Raw genomic sequence first — 15,537 nt, 5'->3', positions numbered from 1 at the left:
AAGAGTGCCGCGCAAGAAAAGGCTAATCGAGCCACGGTGAATACATTGTCCGCTGACAATGTAATGTACGGCTGGGATGAAGTTAAAGGTGCCCGTTATAAGCTGAGCAATAAAAATAACTGACCAGCACAAGCCCATTTCTAAATCACTAAAAATACTAAATGTAAATTGCAGAAGCATATTAAACAAAATTAGTAATTTGGAAGGAATTTTACTTTGCGAAGATCCTGACATCGTGGTCTTAACAGAGAGATGGTTAAATGATACCATTTACGATAGTGAATTTGTGCCGGCTTCCTACAGTGTACTTCGGAAAGACCGTGGTGGTAAAGGTCGAGGAGTTGCCATACTCTTTAAAGAATATTTAAATATATTGAGCATGCCTGAAGTGCCTAATATTGAATGCATTTTCTGTAAGGCATACCACAACAATGTCCGGTATATTGTAGGAGCACTGTATAGGCCGCCTGGATCGCCTGTCATAGTATTGGATAACCTTAAAGATTATATGACAAGCTTTATTAAGCTAAATGATCGCATTATTTTAACAGGCGACTTCAATTTGCCAGATATTGACTGGTCAACGTTCGCACTCAAAACACATAGTGATGAATCAAGTGAGGCAATGCTTGATATAGCTTTCTCGTTTGACTTGACGCAAACTGTAGAGCACCCCACCCGAATACAAGGGAATTCAAAATCTATTTTAGACCCCTTCTTCATTTCTTGAACAATCTTCGATGCAACTAAGTGTGTAGTGATACCTGGTATCTCCTATCACCAGGCTGTTCTCCTGGCTCTTTACGGCATGACTCTTGATAAAGTTTGCCCTCAAATGCATTTTAGAAACTTCTCCCGTGCTGACGATGTTTCCATTATTGATGCTCTTTCCTTTAATTTTGATGCATTTTGTAATAACACTGCAAGTGTTCAAGAACTTTGGGACCAGTTCAAGGCCATGGTACATGAATGTCAAATGCCGGTTATTGTTAAAAAGAAGACAAAAAACCCATGGATTTCTCAGGCTGAAGCGCATGAAACAGAAAAGAAAAGAAAACAGTCTTTCTCCGGGGTTGGAACAAAAAATAACTTTTCTTAGTTCCCAGCTGAAAAAGCAAACGGTCATTAACAAACAGCATCATTTTAAAAATCTTTGCCCAAGTTTATATCAGTCTCCTGAGAAATTCTGGCATTCGGTTTCCCCAACCTCAAAGACCCATGATCAGTTTGAAATCAAAGGTGTTCTGGTCAGTGATGCACAAGAACTATCTAATGTCTTCAATGAACATTTTAAGTCCAAATTTACTAACAATAATAACATCTTTCCAAATTTTGAAGCCTCACTGCCACCTTTGGAGGATCTTGTCATTAGTGAGCATGGTATCTTAAGTATGCTGCTTAACCTCAAGGTAAAGAAATCCCCTGGACCGGACAACATACCTAATGCCTTTTTGAAAAGATATTCACAATGGACATCTAAATATTTGTTTGCTTTATTTACAAGGTCCTTGTGTGAAAGTCGAATCCCGAGACGGGGGACTGCCAGAGTGAAACCGCTTCACAAAAGTGGAGACAAGCGATTGATCAAGAACTACTGTGCAATTTCGCTAACATAGACTGCTTGTAAACCACTTGAGCACATAATTCACAATCACATATCAAACTTCCTCGAAGCAAACAATTTCTTTACTAAATATCAGCATGGATTCAGGAGGGGTTACTCAACTTGTACACAGCTAGTAGAAACTATACATGATTTTTCCTCTTCAATTAACAATGGAACACAGATTGACGCCGTATTTATAGATTTCTCGAAAGCTTTCGACAGGGTCACTCACGAAAAGTTAATTTATAAGTTAGACACAACACTTCATAACAAACAATTAGTAAAGTGGATTTCAGCCTACCTTTTAAACAGAGAACAATTCGTTGTTTTTAACAATCATTGTTCTGACAAGCTTACAGTTCACTCTGGCGTGCCTCAGGACTCTGTTCTTGGGCCTGTCTTGTTTTTAATATATATTAATGATATTGCGTCTAACATTCCTGTGAAAATTAGGCTTTACGCTGATGATTGTGTCATTTATACAGAAGTAAGAAGTGTCTCAGATCAAATACTACTAAATAGCGCGTTGCAAAAAGTTTCTGCATGGTGTGAATCATGGCAAATGTCCATTAATTTTGAAAAAACTGTATTTATGAGGATTACTTACAGAAAGAATGCCTTACCGTTTGATTACAGCATTAATGATGTGACCCCACTTGCAGAAGTAGCAGAATATAAATATCTAGGGCTCTGGGTCACTAACAATCTCGGCTGGAACAAACATATTGATTTCATAACGTGTAACGCTTTTCGTAAATCGTTTTTCTTAAGACGTGCATTGCGGTTATCCACTCAATCTGTCCGCCTCCTTGCTTACAAATGTATTGTATTGCCTACCTTAGATTATGCTGCTATCATTTGGGACCCATTCACTAAGACTAACATAAACAAAGTAGAAAGGGTTCAAACGAGGCCTGCTCGATACATAATAATTACTGACGTACATTGATAACACATCTTTTAATCAAAGCTGGTCTGCCGACAATAAATGAGCGAAATCGTTCTGCAAGACTTAAATTCATGTGCCAATTAATTAAAGGACACTACAGAACTGAACTCACCCATTTAGTTCATTTTTCGTCTGGGTATGCGACCCGACAACGACATCAGCTAACTGTAACTCCTTTTCACATCCGTAATAACTGTTTTAAATACTAATTTCTTCCACGAACTATAACCGATTGGGATAACCTCACTAACAATGAAGTGTTGCAACCGTCACTGACGTTATTCGCTCAACATATTACCTAGTCTGTGTTACTGCATTTCATCACTTTACTGTTCCATTGTGTATGTTATTTTTTTACTGTTTGATATCTTGTTCAAATGTATTCCTGATGCTGGCTGCAGAGCTTCAACCTGCACCCTTATTTCTTTTGTTTACATTTTGCCATTTTTGTTAAACTGCTTAATTCTTTTTCCCACCCTGCTATAATCCCGACACCGGGATTGCAGTATCAATAAATAAATAAAATAAACAAATTAATAAACAGCTCTCGCCATATGAACCATTGTGTCATTCTGCGTCTTGCCGTCCCACATAACCTGCGTCTACCAGTGCCGATTGTCAGCATGCACCGGCTCCAGCAGCAGACTCGGTTTGCAAGCCTTCTCGCTAGCTCAAAGGCTGCTGCAAGACGACTCTTTCCAAGGAATTCACCGGGCCAAACGTAAGCACTTTCAGCTATTCTACAACCTGCCTGCCGCTCTCCTTCCTTGGACGTTACCGCAAGTTGTCCGCTTTTGGTTCGGGGGCACCTCACTCATCACCGATACAGAGGCTCTTCCACAGGCTCCACTAGGCGCAAATTTCACTGCCGTAGGCACGGCGACGCCACATGCACAACCTTCGCGATGCATTCAGTGACCACCGCAACCATGATGCTATCAGCATTCAAGATTTCACCACAAGCAGCAGCAGGCAAGCCTTCCAATGTTCTGTGCTCGCACCTTCCGTGGATGCATGGCCTACCGAAGTTTTGCCGGAGCAGTTCTGCCATCTTCGTTTCTTCAGCTTGAGAGTCACTTCTAGGTCAACAAAATGAGTGACCAACACTTGCGCTATCTTTATGCAAGTCCCGAGCTGCCAGACGGTCTACTTTTGGAGCTCCGACTTCTACAGGCCTGGACATGTACGAGAACCTGTAGCAGGTCGCTTCCGGTGCTGCCTGGTACATCTCTCTCGGATTGCATGAACTCGACACTACCAACGACAACACTATCTTCACATTTTACCTGGACTTTACCACTGAACTTTATTTCAATAACGCTTTGCACTAGCAGGGGGACCCTGTAGCAGCGTGACTATTGCATCCACAGCCAGTGAAGAAGATGGGCTCACATACAGGCAGCACGCAGGTAGCACTCAGCTCGGGCATGCTAGCGTGCCCAAGCTGAACGGCCGCGGTGTCAGCTGCTTGCGAGATCCCACTGCACTATGGCTGGCCAGCCTAAAGCTACCTCTTCGCCCCGCCTCCCCCAGTGTTATTCGTCCTGAAAGAAATATATTTTGAGGGGATTGATTTTGCCATAAAGATTCAATCATTCAATCCATGCCATTCAATCACCAGAAGTTGCTTTGGTGCTTTATGCAATAACTTAGTGCTGCAGTGCTTCCAAGTAGGTGGCATAAACTCTGTCATTACTCTGTGCTTGAATTAAAGTGGTTTAGACTATGTGCTGTTAATTATTTTTTTTTTTTTTCAGAGACTCTTATGGGCTCAAGCTCTTCAGTGTTTTCTGATGGAGACATTTCAAGCAGTTAAGTCTCCTCGCTTTATCACACTTCTTTCAACCTTTCTTCGTCAGTGCAGCATACACTGTTCAGTAAAATTGATAAAATGGTTTTGGGTGAATCACTATCGTCTAAGTTTTCATTTGGTATTGCCATATACTGAGCCCTCTGCAAAAGGGCTCAAAACTATGCTCTGTCAAGCAATAAGTGCATGCTGTGGTTTTAAGCCTGAATTTCTCTGTTTGTAGATTTATTTATTTATTTATTTATTTATTTATTTATTTATTTAAGGTACATCACAGGCTCTGGTCGGAGCATTGAGTGATCGGGGATTATACAATATGTGATGAGCATGAACAAGAACAAAGAAAAGTAACAGTAACAGTAAGCAGAACAAAAAAATGCATCATTATACAGTCTTAGTTTGTAAAATGAGTATATAAGCGCTCAGGGAAATTTTCACGGTTAGTGATTGAAACAATGGCATCGGGAAGATCGTTCCAAAGTGCGATGGCTTGTGGCAAAGCCGAGGAATTGAAAGCTTTAGTTTTACCAAATATGCATTTGATTAAAACACGTTGGCGGGCTAGTTGGTTAGAATCCATGGTAGAGTGTATAAGCGCGACTGGACAAGGACGTAGAAAGAAACAGATATACAGACACGGCACTTCACTTTCAACTATAAATTTTATTTTTGCACGCATCGATAAATATATACCGTGCGAGCGGAAACAAACGTGACAGAAAAAAAAAAAGAACATTGAGTGGTGCATTTTGTTGAACTGAATACATGTGCAAGGCAAGGGAAAAACATGTACTACAATGGTCACAAAGATAAACCGAGGAATCCTATCTCCTTTTCCGATAGTGACATCGAAGACTTGCTTACGTACTTTTGCTCAAATTTTGCAATCTCGTAGGCCTCTACAATCTCCCTCGTCATCCTGCTATGAGCCTTGTACAGAATGGAAGTGCTTTCAAACATGGGTTTGCAGGAACAATCTCTGCAGTGAATACCCAAATGACCTGAGATTACCTTAGTGACGTTATATTGATGCTCTTTTAATCTCTCGTTGATGCATCTGCCGGTTTGACCAATGTACGTTCTTCCGCATGAAAGTGGGATGGCATAGACAACGTTATGAGTACAGGTTACAAATTGTTTGCGATGTTGGGTAGAACATGCCTGCCTTTTGTTATTCTCTGTGTTAATCTGTTTGCATAGCTTCTGTAGACGCTCAGGGGCAGAGAAAACCACGTCTACCCCCGATTTCGCCGCTATTCTTCTGAGATTATGTGAAATGCAATGAATGTACGGTACCACAGCAACTTTCTTTGTTCTAGCATTCGCACTGCTTGCATTCGACGCATTTTTGAACTTCTTGCTTAAGCCCTCCGCGACAGAAGTTAGCATACGCATCGGGTAACCAGAATCTGCCAGGCACTTGGCCTGCTCTTTGAAACTGGCTTCCATTTTGTGGTCACACGACTTCGTCAGAGAATTGTTGAAACACGATGTTACTACTGCGCGTTTTACAAGTTTTGAATGAGCGGAATGAAATGGTAGGACTGGCTATTGCCTCTTGGCTGATAACTTCAGCATGTCATTTGTGGATAAAAGTACAATCCCAAGTCTAAAAACCTTATGGAATTGCCTATGGGGACTTCATGTGTCAAAGACAATGGGAACAACACTATAGTGAATGAGGTTACGGTTTTTTAAACCAGCGAGTCAAAATTGTCTGATTTGTTATTTAAAATGATTAGAAGATCGTCAACGAATCTGAAGACTTTCGCGACATTGGTGTCATTTTTCAGGCGTTCATCAAGAACCTGGTTGTAGTTAGCTAGATACAAGTCACTTAAGCAGGGAGCAATACATGACCCAATGCATATGCCATCTTTTTGTTTGACAACATTTCCTTCCCAAGTCGCGTAAGTCGAATTAACATAAAAACGAAGTAGTTTTAAAAATCTGTCGCTAGTCAGACAACAAGCATTTTGAAAACGAACCGCTCCAAACTTGTCAATGCAGTCAGATACACATTTCATCACGTCATTCTGTGGGAGAGAATAGTACAGGTCCTTTAAGTCAATGGAAAGTGTTGGAAAGTGCCACTAAAGTGTTGTCCCCTTTGTCTTTGACACATGAAGTCCCCATAGGCAATTTCATAAGGTTTTTAGACTTGGGATTGTACTTTTATCCACAAATGACATACTGGAGTTATCAGCCAAGAGGCAATAAGCCAGTCCTACCATTTCATCCCACTCATTCAAAACTTGTAAAATGCGCAGTAGTAACATCGTGTTTCAACAGTTCTCTGACGAAGTCGTGTGACCACAAAATGGAAGCCAGTTTCAAAGAGCAGGCCAAGCGCCTGGCAGATTCTGGTTACTCGATGCGTATGCTAACTTTTGTCGTGGAGGGCTTAAGCAAGAAGTGCAAAAATGCGTCGAATGCAAGCAGTGCGAATGCTAGAACAAAGAAAGTTGCTGTGGTACCATACATTCATTGCATTTCACATAATCTCAGAAGAATAGCGGCGAAATCGGGGGTAGACGTGGTTTTCTCTGCCCCTGAGCGTCTACAGAAGCTATGCAAACAGATTAACACAGAGAATAACAAAAGGCAGGCATGTTCTACCCAACATCGCAAACAATTTGTAACCTGTACTCATAACGTTGTCTATGCCATCCCACTTTCATGCGGAAGAACGTACATTGGTCAAACCGGCAGATGCATCAACGAGAGATTAAAAGAGCATCAATATAACGTCACTAAGGTAATCTCAGGTCATTTGGGTATTCACTGCAGAGATTGTTCCTGCAAACCCATGTTTGAAAGCACTTCCATTCTGTACAAGGCTCATAGCAGGATGACGAGGGAGATTGTAGAGGCCTACGAGATTGCAAAATTTGAGCAAAAGTACGTAAGCAAGTCTTCGATGTCACTATCGGAAAAGGAGATAGGATTCCTCGGTTTATCTTTGTGACCATTGTAGTACATGTTTTTCCCTTGCCTTGCACACATGTTCGGTTCAACGAAATGCACCACTCAATGTTCTTTCTCTCTCTCTCTTTTTTTTTTTTTTTTTTTTTTTTTTTTTTTGCTGTCACGTTTGTTTCCGCTCGCACGGTATATATTTATCAATGCGTGTGAAAATAAAATTTATGGTTGAAAGTGAAGCGCTGTGTCTGTGTATCTGTTTCTTCCTACGTCCTCGTCCAGTCGCGCTTATACACTCTACCATGCATGCGTTTGATGCTGAGGTGATTATGAAGGCGCATGGATGTACGTAATGGTTTTTCAAGTGGCAATGGGGATAGCATTACGCTGTGAATATATTTGTGTATTAAGCATGAAAGAGCAACAGAACGACGAAGACTTGATGTCTGGAGTGAAATGCCTAGCTTAATTTTTGTTATACTGGAATGGCGGTTATAGTTACATGAAATGAATCGAGCGGCTCTATTTTGTACGGCTTCCAGCGTTGAGATTATATACTTTTGATGAGGCGACCAGATGGATGAAGCAAATTCAAGCTGTGGGCGGACAAAGGTTAAATATGCCAATTCGCGTGTATGAGCTGAGCAATGACGCAAATTTTGACGTAAGTAACCCAGCGTTTGTGACGCTTTAGCACATATGTTGGTGATATGTAACTTCCATGAAAGGTCGGATATAAGATGCAAGCCTAAGTACTTATATGACACCGCACGGGGCAGTGAACCATTGTCTATTGAATACGTGAAGTTAGAAAGTGACTGTTTACGAGTAAAGGAAATTGTTTTGCACTTATTCGAGTTCATCATAAGCCAGTTATCACACCAAGTATAAATGAGGTTAAGGTCCTTTTGGAGGATCAAATGGTCATCATGACTTTCAATAGTGCAGTATACGATGCAGTCGTCAGCAAACAGTCGCATGCAAGAGGAAATGTTAGAAGGTAGGTCATTAATATAAATTTTAAAAAGCAAAGGGCCTAGCACGCTGCGCTGCGGAACACCGGATGTCACATCAGAAAAAGAAGAAGCAAGATTATTGATGACTGTGAACTGCTTGCAAAAAGATAGAAAGTTATGAAGCCAAGATAGCGTTAGGGAGTCAAGTCTAAGAGCAGATAGCTTAGCGATGAGGCGGCAGTGAGCAACTCGATCAAATGCTTTTGAGTAGTCAAGAAAGATACAATCAGTTTGAAGGTTATTATCCATGTTAAAGTGCAAGTCAGTGGTGAACTCTAGTAACTGCGTATCACATGAAAAAGATTTTTGGAACCCATGCTGGTTATTAAAAAAGAAGTTATTAAACTCGAGGTGGTTATAAATATTCCACGCCATAATATGCTCAAGCATTTTGCAACATATGCAAGTGAGCGAGATAGGGCGGTAGTTCTCCGCCATATTTCTGTTACCACTTTTAAACACTGGAATTACTTTTCCAACTTTCCAGTCAAGTGGAAGATGGCCTGTTGATAAAGATTGTGAAAAAATGTGATATAATATTTTGCTAGATATAGACAATGTATTCTTCAAGATTTTAGAACATATGTTATCGGGACCAGCAGAGGAAGATACCTTAAGGTTAGTAATTAGGCATGTGATTCCTTGAACTGTGATGGCAATGGGCTCAGTGTATCTAAATTCATGATCAGGAATAATGGGCATTTTGGAATGATCTTCAACAGTAAACACAGATGAAAAGAACCTATTGAATTCATATGTGCTCTCTTGATCTGACAGCTCGATTTGGTCATCTTTTTGTAGTGATATGTGATGGATAGTGCTGTCTGGAGCAATGGTTCGCCAAAACTTTCAAGGATTAGAAGCTAGTAATGAAGGTAGGTCGTGGAAGTAGTACTTGTCTTTAGCCGAGGTTACTTCAGCGCAGTATTTTTTAAACACTTTCTATATTCAGCCCATAAATTAGAATCGCGCGATTTCTTAGCACGTTTGTATAAGTGTTTTTTTCTGTTACGTAGAGTACGAATATATTTATTAAACCAAGGCTTAGATTTATCATTCGTTATTGTGACTAGAGGAACATACTTGACAATTAAAGCGGAAATGGCGTTTTTAAAAAGTACCCAGTTATCATCAATGTTACGATTTTGGAAGGACTGCAAGAAGGTTTCATTAAAGAACGCATCCAGGTCAGTATTCATTTTAGCATAGTTAGCTTTATTATAATCGCGAATCTGTTTAACCGTGACTCCCGTAAATTTTAAAGGCACGGTAATTTGTAACTGAAGCAGTTTATGGTCACTAAAACCATCTAGACAAGAAATTGTACCGACTGTTTCAGGAGCGTTAGTGAAAATCAGGTCTAGAATACAGTGGCGTAGCTAGGTCGTCTGGCACCCGGGGCCCATAGGTCTTCTGTCACCCCCCCGGTTGTAGTCGAGGAAGGCGAGGATATCGACAATTTCCGGGTTTCTTAAGACGTATATGACCCCCCCCCCACTGGCCCCTTGCACCCGGGGCCCACGGCCCCCCGGCCCCCCCTGTTGCTACGCCACTGCTAGAACATTAGTTCCTCGAGTGGCCTCTCTGACAACTTGAAATAAGTTGAAATCTAAGGTTAAGTTAATGAATTCAACCGACTTGTGACAAGGGGATGATAGCTGCGGCCCATCAATGTTCAGAAAGTTAAAGTCGCCGAATATGTAGATATTCTCAGCAGAATATTGTTTTGTTGCATTGTCAATCCCGTAACGTAATTCTTCTACAAATGATTGGTCATAATCAGGAGGAGGATAGCAAGAACAAATTAATAATTTGACAGATAAGGATGAGCATGCAACCCAGATAATTTCAAGGGCTGAGTTAGTGTCTATGATATGCGATGAAATATTTCGATTAACAGCTACTAAGATGCCACCTCCTCTTTTTTCGGTGCGGTCACGCCTATATACGTTGTACACAGGGCAATCATGAAAAACTTCGTTGTTGGTTATTTCGGGTCGTAGCCAAGTCTCTGTCAAAACGGTAATGTCGGAATGACTGTCTTCGATAAAAGAACACACCAGATCGCGCTTTGGGAGTAGGCTTCGAATGTTAGTGAAAGATAAGGATATGGACTGTACTGATGAAATTGATTGGGTTATTTACGGCACGTCTCTACAAGTACCGTTTTCTAGCTATCTTTGAGATGAAATGACCTTGTCAGTTGCATGATCATACATGTAAGTATTATTGTCAATACGTAGCTTGTCTATTGACAGCTTGAATGCTTTGTTTTGCATTTTGGCAAATTCAACCAACTTCCTCCTAGCAAGCTGCGTCGATGGAGAAAAGTCTTCTCGAATCGACAATGCAGATCCCTTAAGTTTGTGCGCAGATGCTAGGATGACCTGTTTATCTTTAAAGAAGCTTAGCTTTGCTATTATTGGTCTGCGTTTGTCCTCGGCGAACTTACCCAACCTGTGTACATGTTCAAATTGTGTGCTGGTTGTTTGTACGCCAAGTTTATCCGAACAAAACTTAATTATTTTCGATTCAGAAGCTGCCCAGTCTTCCTTATACTCGTCATCGTCCAAAAAATAGAAGGTTGCACCGACGCATTCTATTTTCTGTGTCGCCCGACTTGTGACAATGGTTTGCAGTTGCTCGCTGATGCTGCGCAGTGGACTGCCAACCTTGCTTATCTCGGCCATATTAAGTGAAGAAAGAGCGCTTTCAAGGGTTGCAACTTTGCTGGCCATGACAGCGACTTTAGCAGATACTGCTGTTTATTCGTCTTTGAGGCTTTTGACCTCCCCAGCGGTTGATTTTTGTTCTTCTTTAATAAGCTTAATTTGTCTATCAGTGGCATTCTGTTTGTCCTTTAAGCCACGTATTTCTCTTAATATTGCCTCCTGCCCACTGTCTAGTTTTCTAACTGTTTCCAACACAGATGCAAGCGTTTTTTTCAGAGTATCAAAGTCGGGTCCCGGGTTTGATTCAATGTCACCGGCGAGTAACAAAAGCATATTCACCAAGGCAGAACACAATCGTGAAATGACAGACAAGGCACGCCTAATACCCTCGAGCGGCTCCATTGGGCACGACACCGCTACAAGGCATTTATCGTCACTTCTAAGACAAGAAGCATACTTAAGGTAACTAACCTGCAAAAGTAGCGTGGGTGAGTTATGCATGCTGGTATCGGTGCCGTGCCCAAGGGATACAGTCTCCGGCGGGCGTTCATAAACGGCGCTGGTTTAGCGGGTGATGGCCATTGTTGAGCGTTGTTGCCAGATGAAGCTCCCAGAGGCATCCAGATTTGGCCAAATGAGCACCGGGGTAGGTGGAAGCTGTAATTCTTCTGCCGGGCCTCGCCACCAGGAATCCCGGGCCCAAGAGCAGATGCCGAATACGACAGTGGTCTGCAAAAGTAGCGTGCGTGAGTTATGCATGCTGGTATCGGTGCCGTGGCCAAGGGATACAGTCTCCGGCGGGCATTTATATGCAGCGCTGGTTGAGCGGGTGATGGCAATTGCTGAGCGTTGTTGCCAGATGAAGCTCCAGAGGCATCCAGATTCAGCCAAACGAGCACCGGGGTGGGTGGAAGCTGTAATTCTTCTGCCGGGCCTCGCCACCAGGAATCCAGGGCCCAAGAGCAGATGCTGAATACGACAGTGGTCTGCAAAAGTAGCTATGTGAGTTATGCATGCTGGTATCGGTGCCATGCCCGTGATGGAAAACAGGTCACTGCAGTTAATGAAATAAAGGAATTTCACTGGCTGAAGCGAATACCTAGGTCTTGAAAATGTCTTCAACACATATTGAAAATATCCTCGAATGCTCCTCTGAGGACATGCTGAGGCCGGACAAATATAATTCATAGGGATGTTTTGATGGTCACGTGGGGACCTCCTGAGGACTTCTACACATACGCGATTGAACGACCTGAGGTCATCGTGTTGTCTGGGAGTATACCTCAGACAGCAGATGGAAGATGCAACAGTTGCAGCGCAAAAACATCAAGAAGCATAATCCTGGATAGGTTAGGCACTTGGTCAGCCCGACAACTGGTTTTCTTCCAGAGTGGAAGACTGGCCCTCAGGGTTGTCCCAGTATAACAGATGTCCCAGTACACACTGAGTAATTGTACATGCACACACACACATACCCAGCTGCAGATGCACAAAAATGTGCGTGCACAGATGCAAATGAACCCGCACACACACAAATACACAGATTGACAAACACACGAGCAAACCTGCACACAGGCACAGACCTAAGCACATGCCCACAAACATGTATACACGCATGCACGTCCACACACTCACACTGCATATTTGTACACCCACAAACAGGCACACAAAAATTGCCAACCCATGCGCACAAACCCATACATACACACGACCCATGCACAAGCACACATACGCAGAAACGCGCATGTGCTCACACAAACAACACACACACATGCAGAAACATAAGCATACGTTGTGGAGATGGGTTTGCACAAGACTCGCCCTATGAGCGACGGTCAGGAAAGGGCACAACACTCCTCCACTCTGCAACGCACAAAGGCGCTACAGCAGAGTTCATGGACTCTCCGACACAGCGCAGAGAAGGCTCCGGACTCAGATCACCCACAAACATGGGTTTTTGACCCAAGATACAACACAGTGGGACAGTCACAGCGCACACAGGCAAAGGCTCACTGCAAGACCGATCGAGCATGTGTGCCCGCTGCACTAGGGCTATCAGGTAGCGGTCCAACAAGCGTGAGAACGAGGAGCCGTGAGAGCGAAGTCCCATGTAACTAACTCATTGCAGGCCTGTGAGCATGTGCCACAGCGATGAGGCACTTAGTGGAAGAGAGCTCAGGTGGAGAGGGCAGGGCACCCGAGGGCCGCCACTCGGGAGGCCAGTCAGGGGGCATCCCGGTGACGTATGTATCAAGCAGCTACACGCACACAGCTTTGCAACTGTGAGAAAAGCATTCCCTATTAAGTGTTCACCATTGTATAATGTTCTCATGTGGCAGTGTTGCCAGACGTCCTTGGCGCGCGGCCCCCTACCAATACATCTTCCCTTCTCTGGAGAAGCTGCTCAAAGCATGGAGGTCACATAGTCCCTCAGGTAGCCTGGAGGCCTTTGCACTCGCGTAGAGCGTCGTAGGGGCGGAGTCGTAGGGCTCACGTTTGGAGACAATGCAGAGGGTGGGTTGTGCTTTCCTGTAGTTGGCTCCTGGAATGGCCCTGCAGGTTCAAAGCCCTATGGAGTTTGTGTTCTTACTGGGCATGATGGCACGGCCCTGCACTTAACACAAGGTCCTGCAATTAGCACAAGGTCATCTCCCGGGAATGCCTCTAGTTCAAAGGGCTCATTCGTCCTTAGAAGGTGTTGTTGGTTTCTCTGTACTGTTAACCTCCTTCTGTGCGAACCCTGTAGGACCTTGGCGTCACAGACTGCTCCCCTTAAGCCTTAAGATCCCACCACCTGTCCAGGTGTATCCTCACAACATCTCCTTGATGTAGCATTGGGAGAGGTTGACCATGTGTTTAGTTCTGAGGTTGCTTGTGCACAGGATTTTCACTGGGGAATGAAAAGTCTGGCAGCCTTGTTCATCCATTCGCTGGTGGGGTTGTTCGGTAATTTAACAGTCCCACCCAGAAATCTTCGTTTGTGTTCTCACTTTTTTTTCAATAATCATTTCACTACTTGAACTCTTTTTCAGCTAAGCCATTGGACCTAGGGAACCATGGGCTGGATGTTGTGTGTACTATAAGGTCGTACTTGTCTCTGAACGCCTTGAAGTCACGAGAAACAAAGTGGGGACCTCCATCTGTGCAAACTTCCAACGAAATTCCATGACGGGCAAACATCATAGAAAGTTTGGCGACTACTGCCTTACTTCTTGTCTGGGACAAGCATGCAACTTCGGGCAAGTTCAAGTAAGCACAGTAGGCTACTAGCTCGTTCCGGCCACCATACCCACAAAGGTCAACGTTAATGCGTGCGCTGCCATGGTAGCTTCGGAGCTTCTCTTAGTCACTGAGGTCTAGTCACCACTCGCGCTGTGACTAGACCTCAGAAGGGAGAAGCACGGTTCGCGCAGAAGTTAGCTTCGGTGCACTAGCCATGTCCATCATGGTGCCATTGCAGTGGAAGTTCCCGGAGATCGAGCTCATCAGAATGTGCGAGCTAGGGGATGAGGTGTGGGAATGCACCTCGATCTCCACAATCCCCCCTACTAAAGACCAAGGCCAGCTTGAAAACGAGCCTGACTGAGGTCAAGTGACAAGGTTGACTCAAAGAGGGCTAAGCCAGCAGGGCAAAGTCCAAGATGGGGTTGTCGTCTTGATCAGGACCAGGTCAGGAAGAAGGTGCCACAGCTGTTTGAAGAGGCGAAGATGTCTCACCTCTTGATGCGAAGCCAGGGACCTGCCTTGGTCACAAAAGTCCCACACACCAGGAAGGGCCCACTGCCAGGAGGAAGGACTGGCAGCCAAGGAAGGTCAGGGCAGGGCAACACCATGGGTCAGCCAGCAATGCTTGAGGTCCACCGGACAAGGACTGCTTGAAACACACGAGGCATGGCTGTCATTTTGGCACAGCAGCCACCACGAAAGTCACTGGGTGGTGACAGGAATGGCAGACCAGGATGACTGGCATCTAGGTCAGCAGTTGCCGGAGTGACCACCCTCGACCAGGGGCCAGAGCTTCTTTGGGCAAAGTGGCCGCTGTGAGTGTAAGCCTAGGCAGCGGGGAGGCAAGGCTGGCATGAGTTCGTGGCCCCCAAGGAAGGAGTCAGTCACGGCAGCAAGGTCCGGGACAGCAGGCCTCATGCTCAGAAATAGACTGGAGGCATAGTGAAACCAGGCGCAGGGAGAAAACCAGGCAATGCAAGGGAAAGGACAAGGAAGCCCCCCCAGCATAGCCGGCTTGCCAAGAAAGGTACCTGCCCGGCTGATTGCCCAAGAAGAAATGCTGATTGCGCAAGAAGGAAGACTTAGGGAACACATAAAAGGGTATGCTAGGCCACATGGGCCTGTCATCGCTTCGATGTGTGCCCTTATCCCATAGCTGCATTTCTCCGTTCACCGGCATGGTAGAGAATGAAGTCCGGCTACCAGCTAGTGGGAGAAAGGCTGGCAAGCTGCGTTTCTACAGGTTCTACTAGTGGCGTCGTCGGGGGTCAGCTGTGTCGCGCTTTGCCTGCAGTTCGTCGGCCACCTCCCCCTCTCCTCAGTCACTGCTCCTGGGA

General features: G+C 44.2%; 1 protein-coding gene across 1 annotated transcript in view; it reads right to left on the bottom strand.

The window, feature by feature from the left end:
• Positions 1-15,537, bottom strand: part of LOC142566014 (mitogen-activated protein kinase kinase kinase 13-like) — a 673,242-nt gene that overhangs the window by 578,843 nt on the left and 78,862 nt on the right. Inside the window, exon 3 of the mRNA XM_075676704.1 lies at positions 11,447-11,704. Coding sequence (XP_075532819.1) covers positions 11,447-11,704 — 258 coding nt within the window. The remainder of the gene's footprint in view (positions 1-11,446; positions 11,705-15,537) is intronic.

Source organism: Dermacentor variabilis, unplaced genomic scaffold (genome assembly GCF_050947875.1).
Source record: "Dermacentor variabilis isolate Ectoservices unplaced genomic scaffold, ASM5094787v1 scaffold_12, whole genome shotgun sequence".
Classification (NCBI taxonomy): Eukaryota; Metazoa; Arthropoda; class Arachnida; order Ixodida; family Ixodidae; genus Dermacentor; species Dermacentor variabilis.
This window is presented reverse-complemented; position numbering and strand designations above follow the sequence as displayed.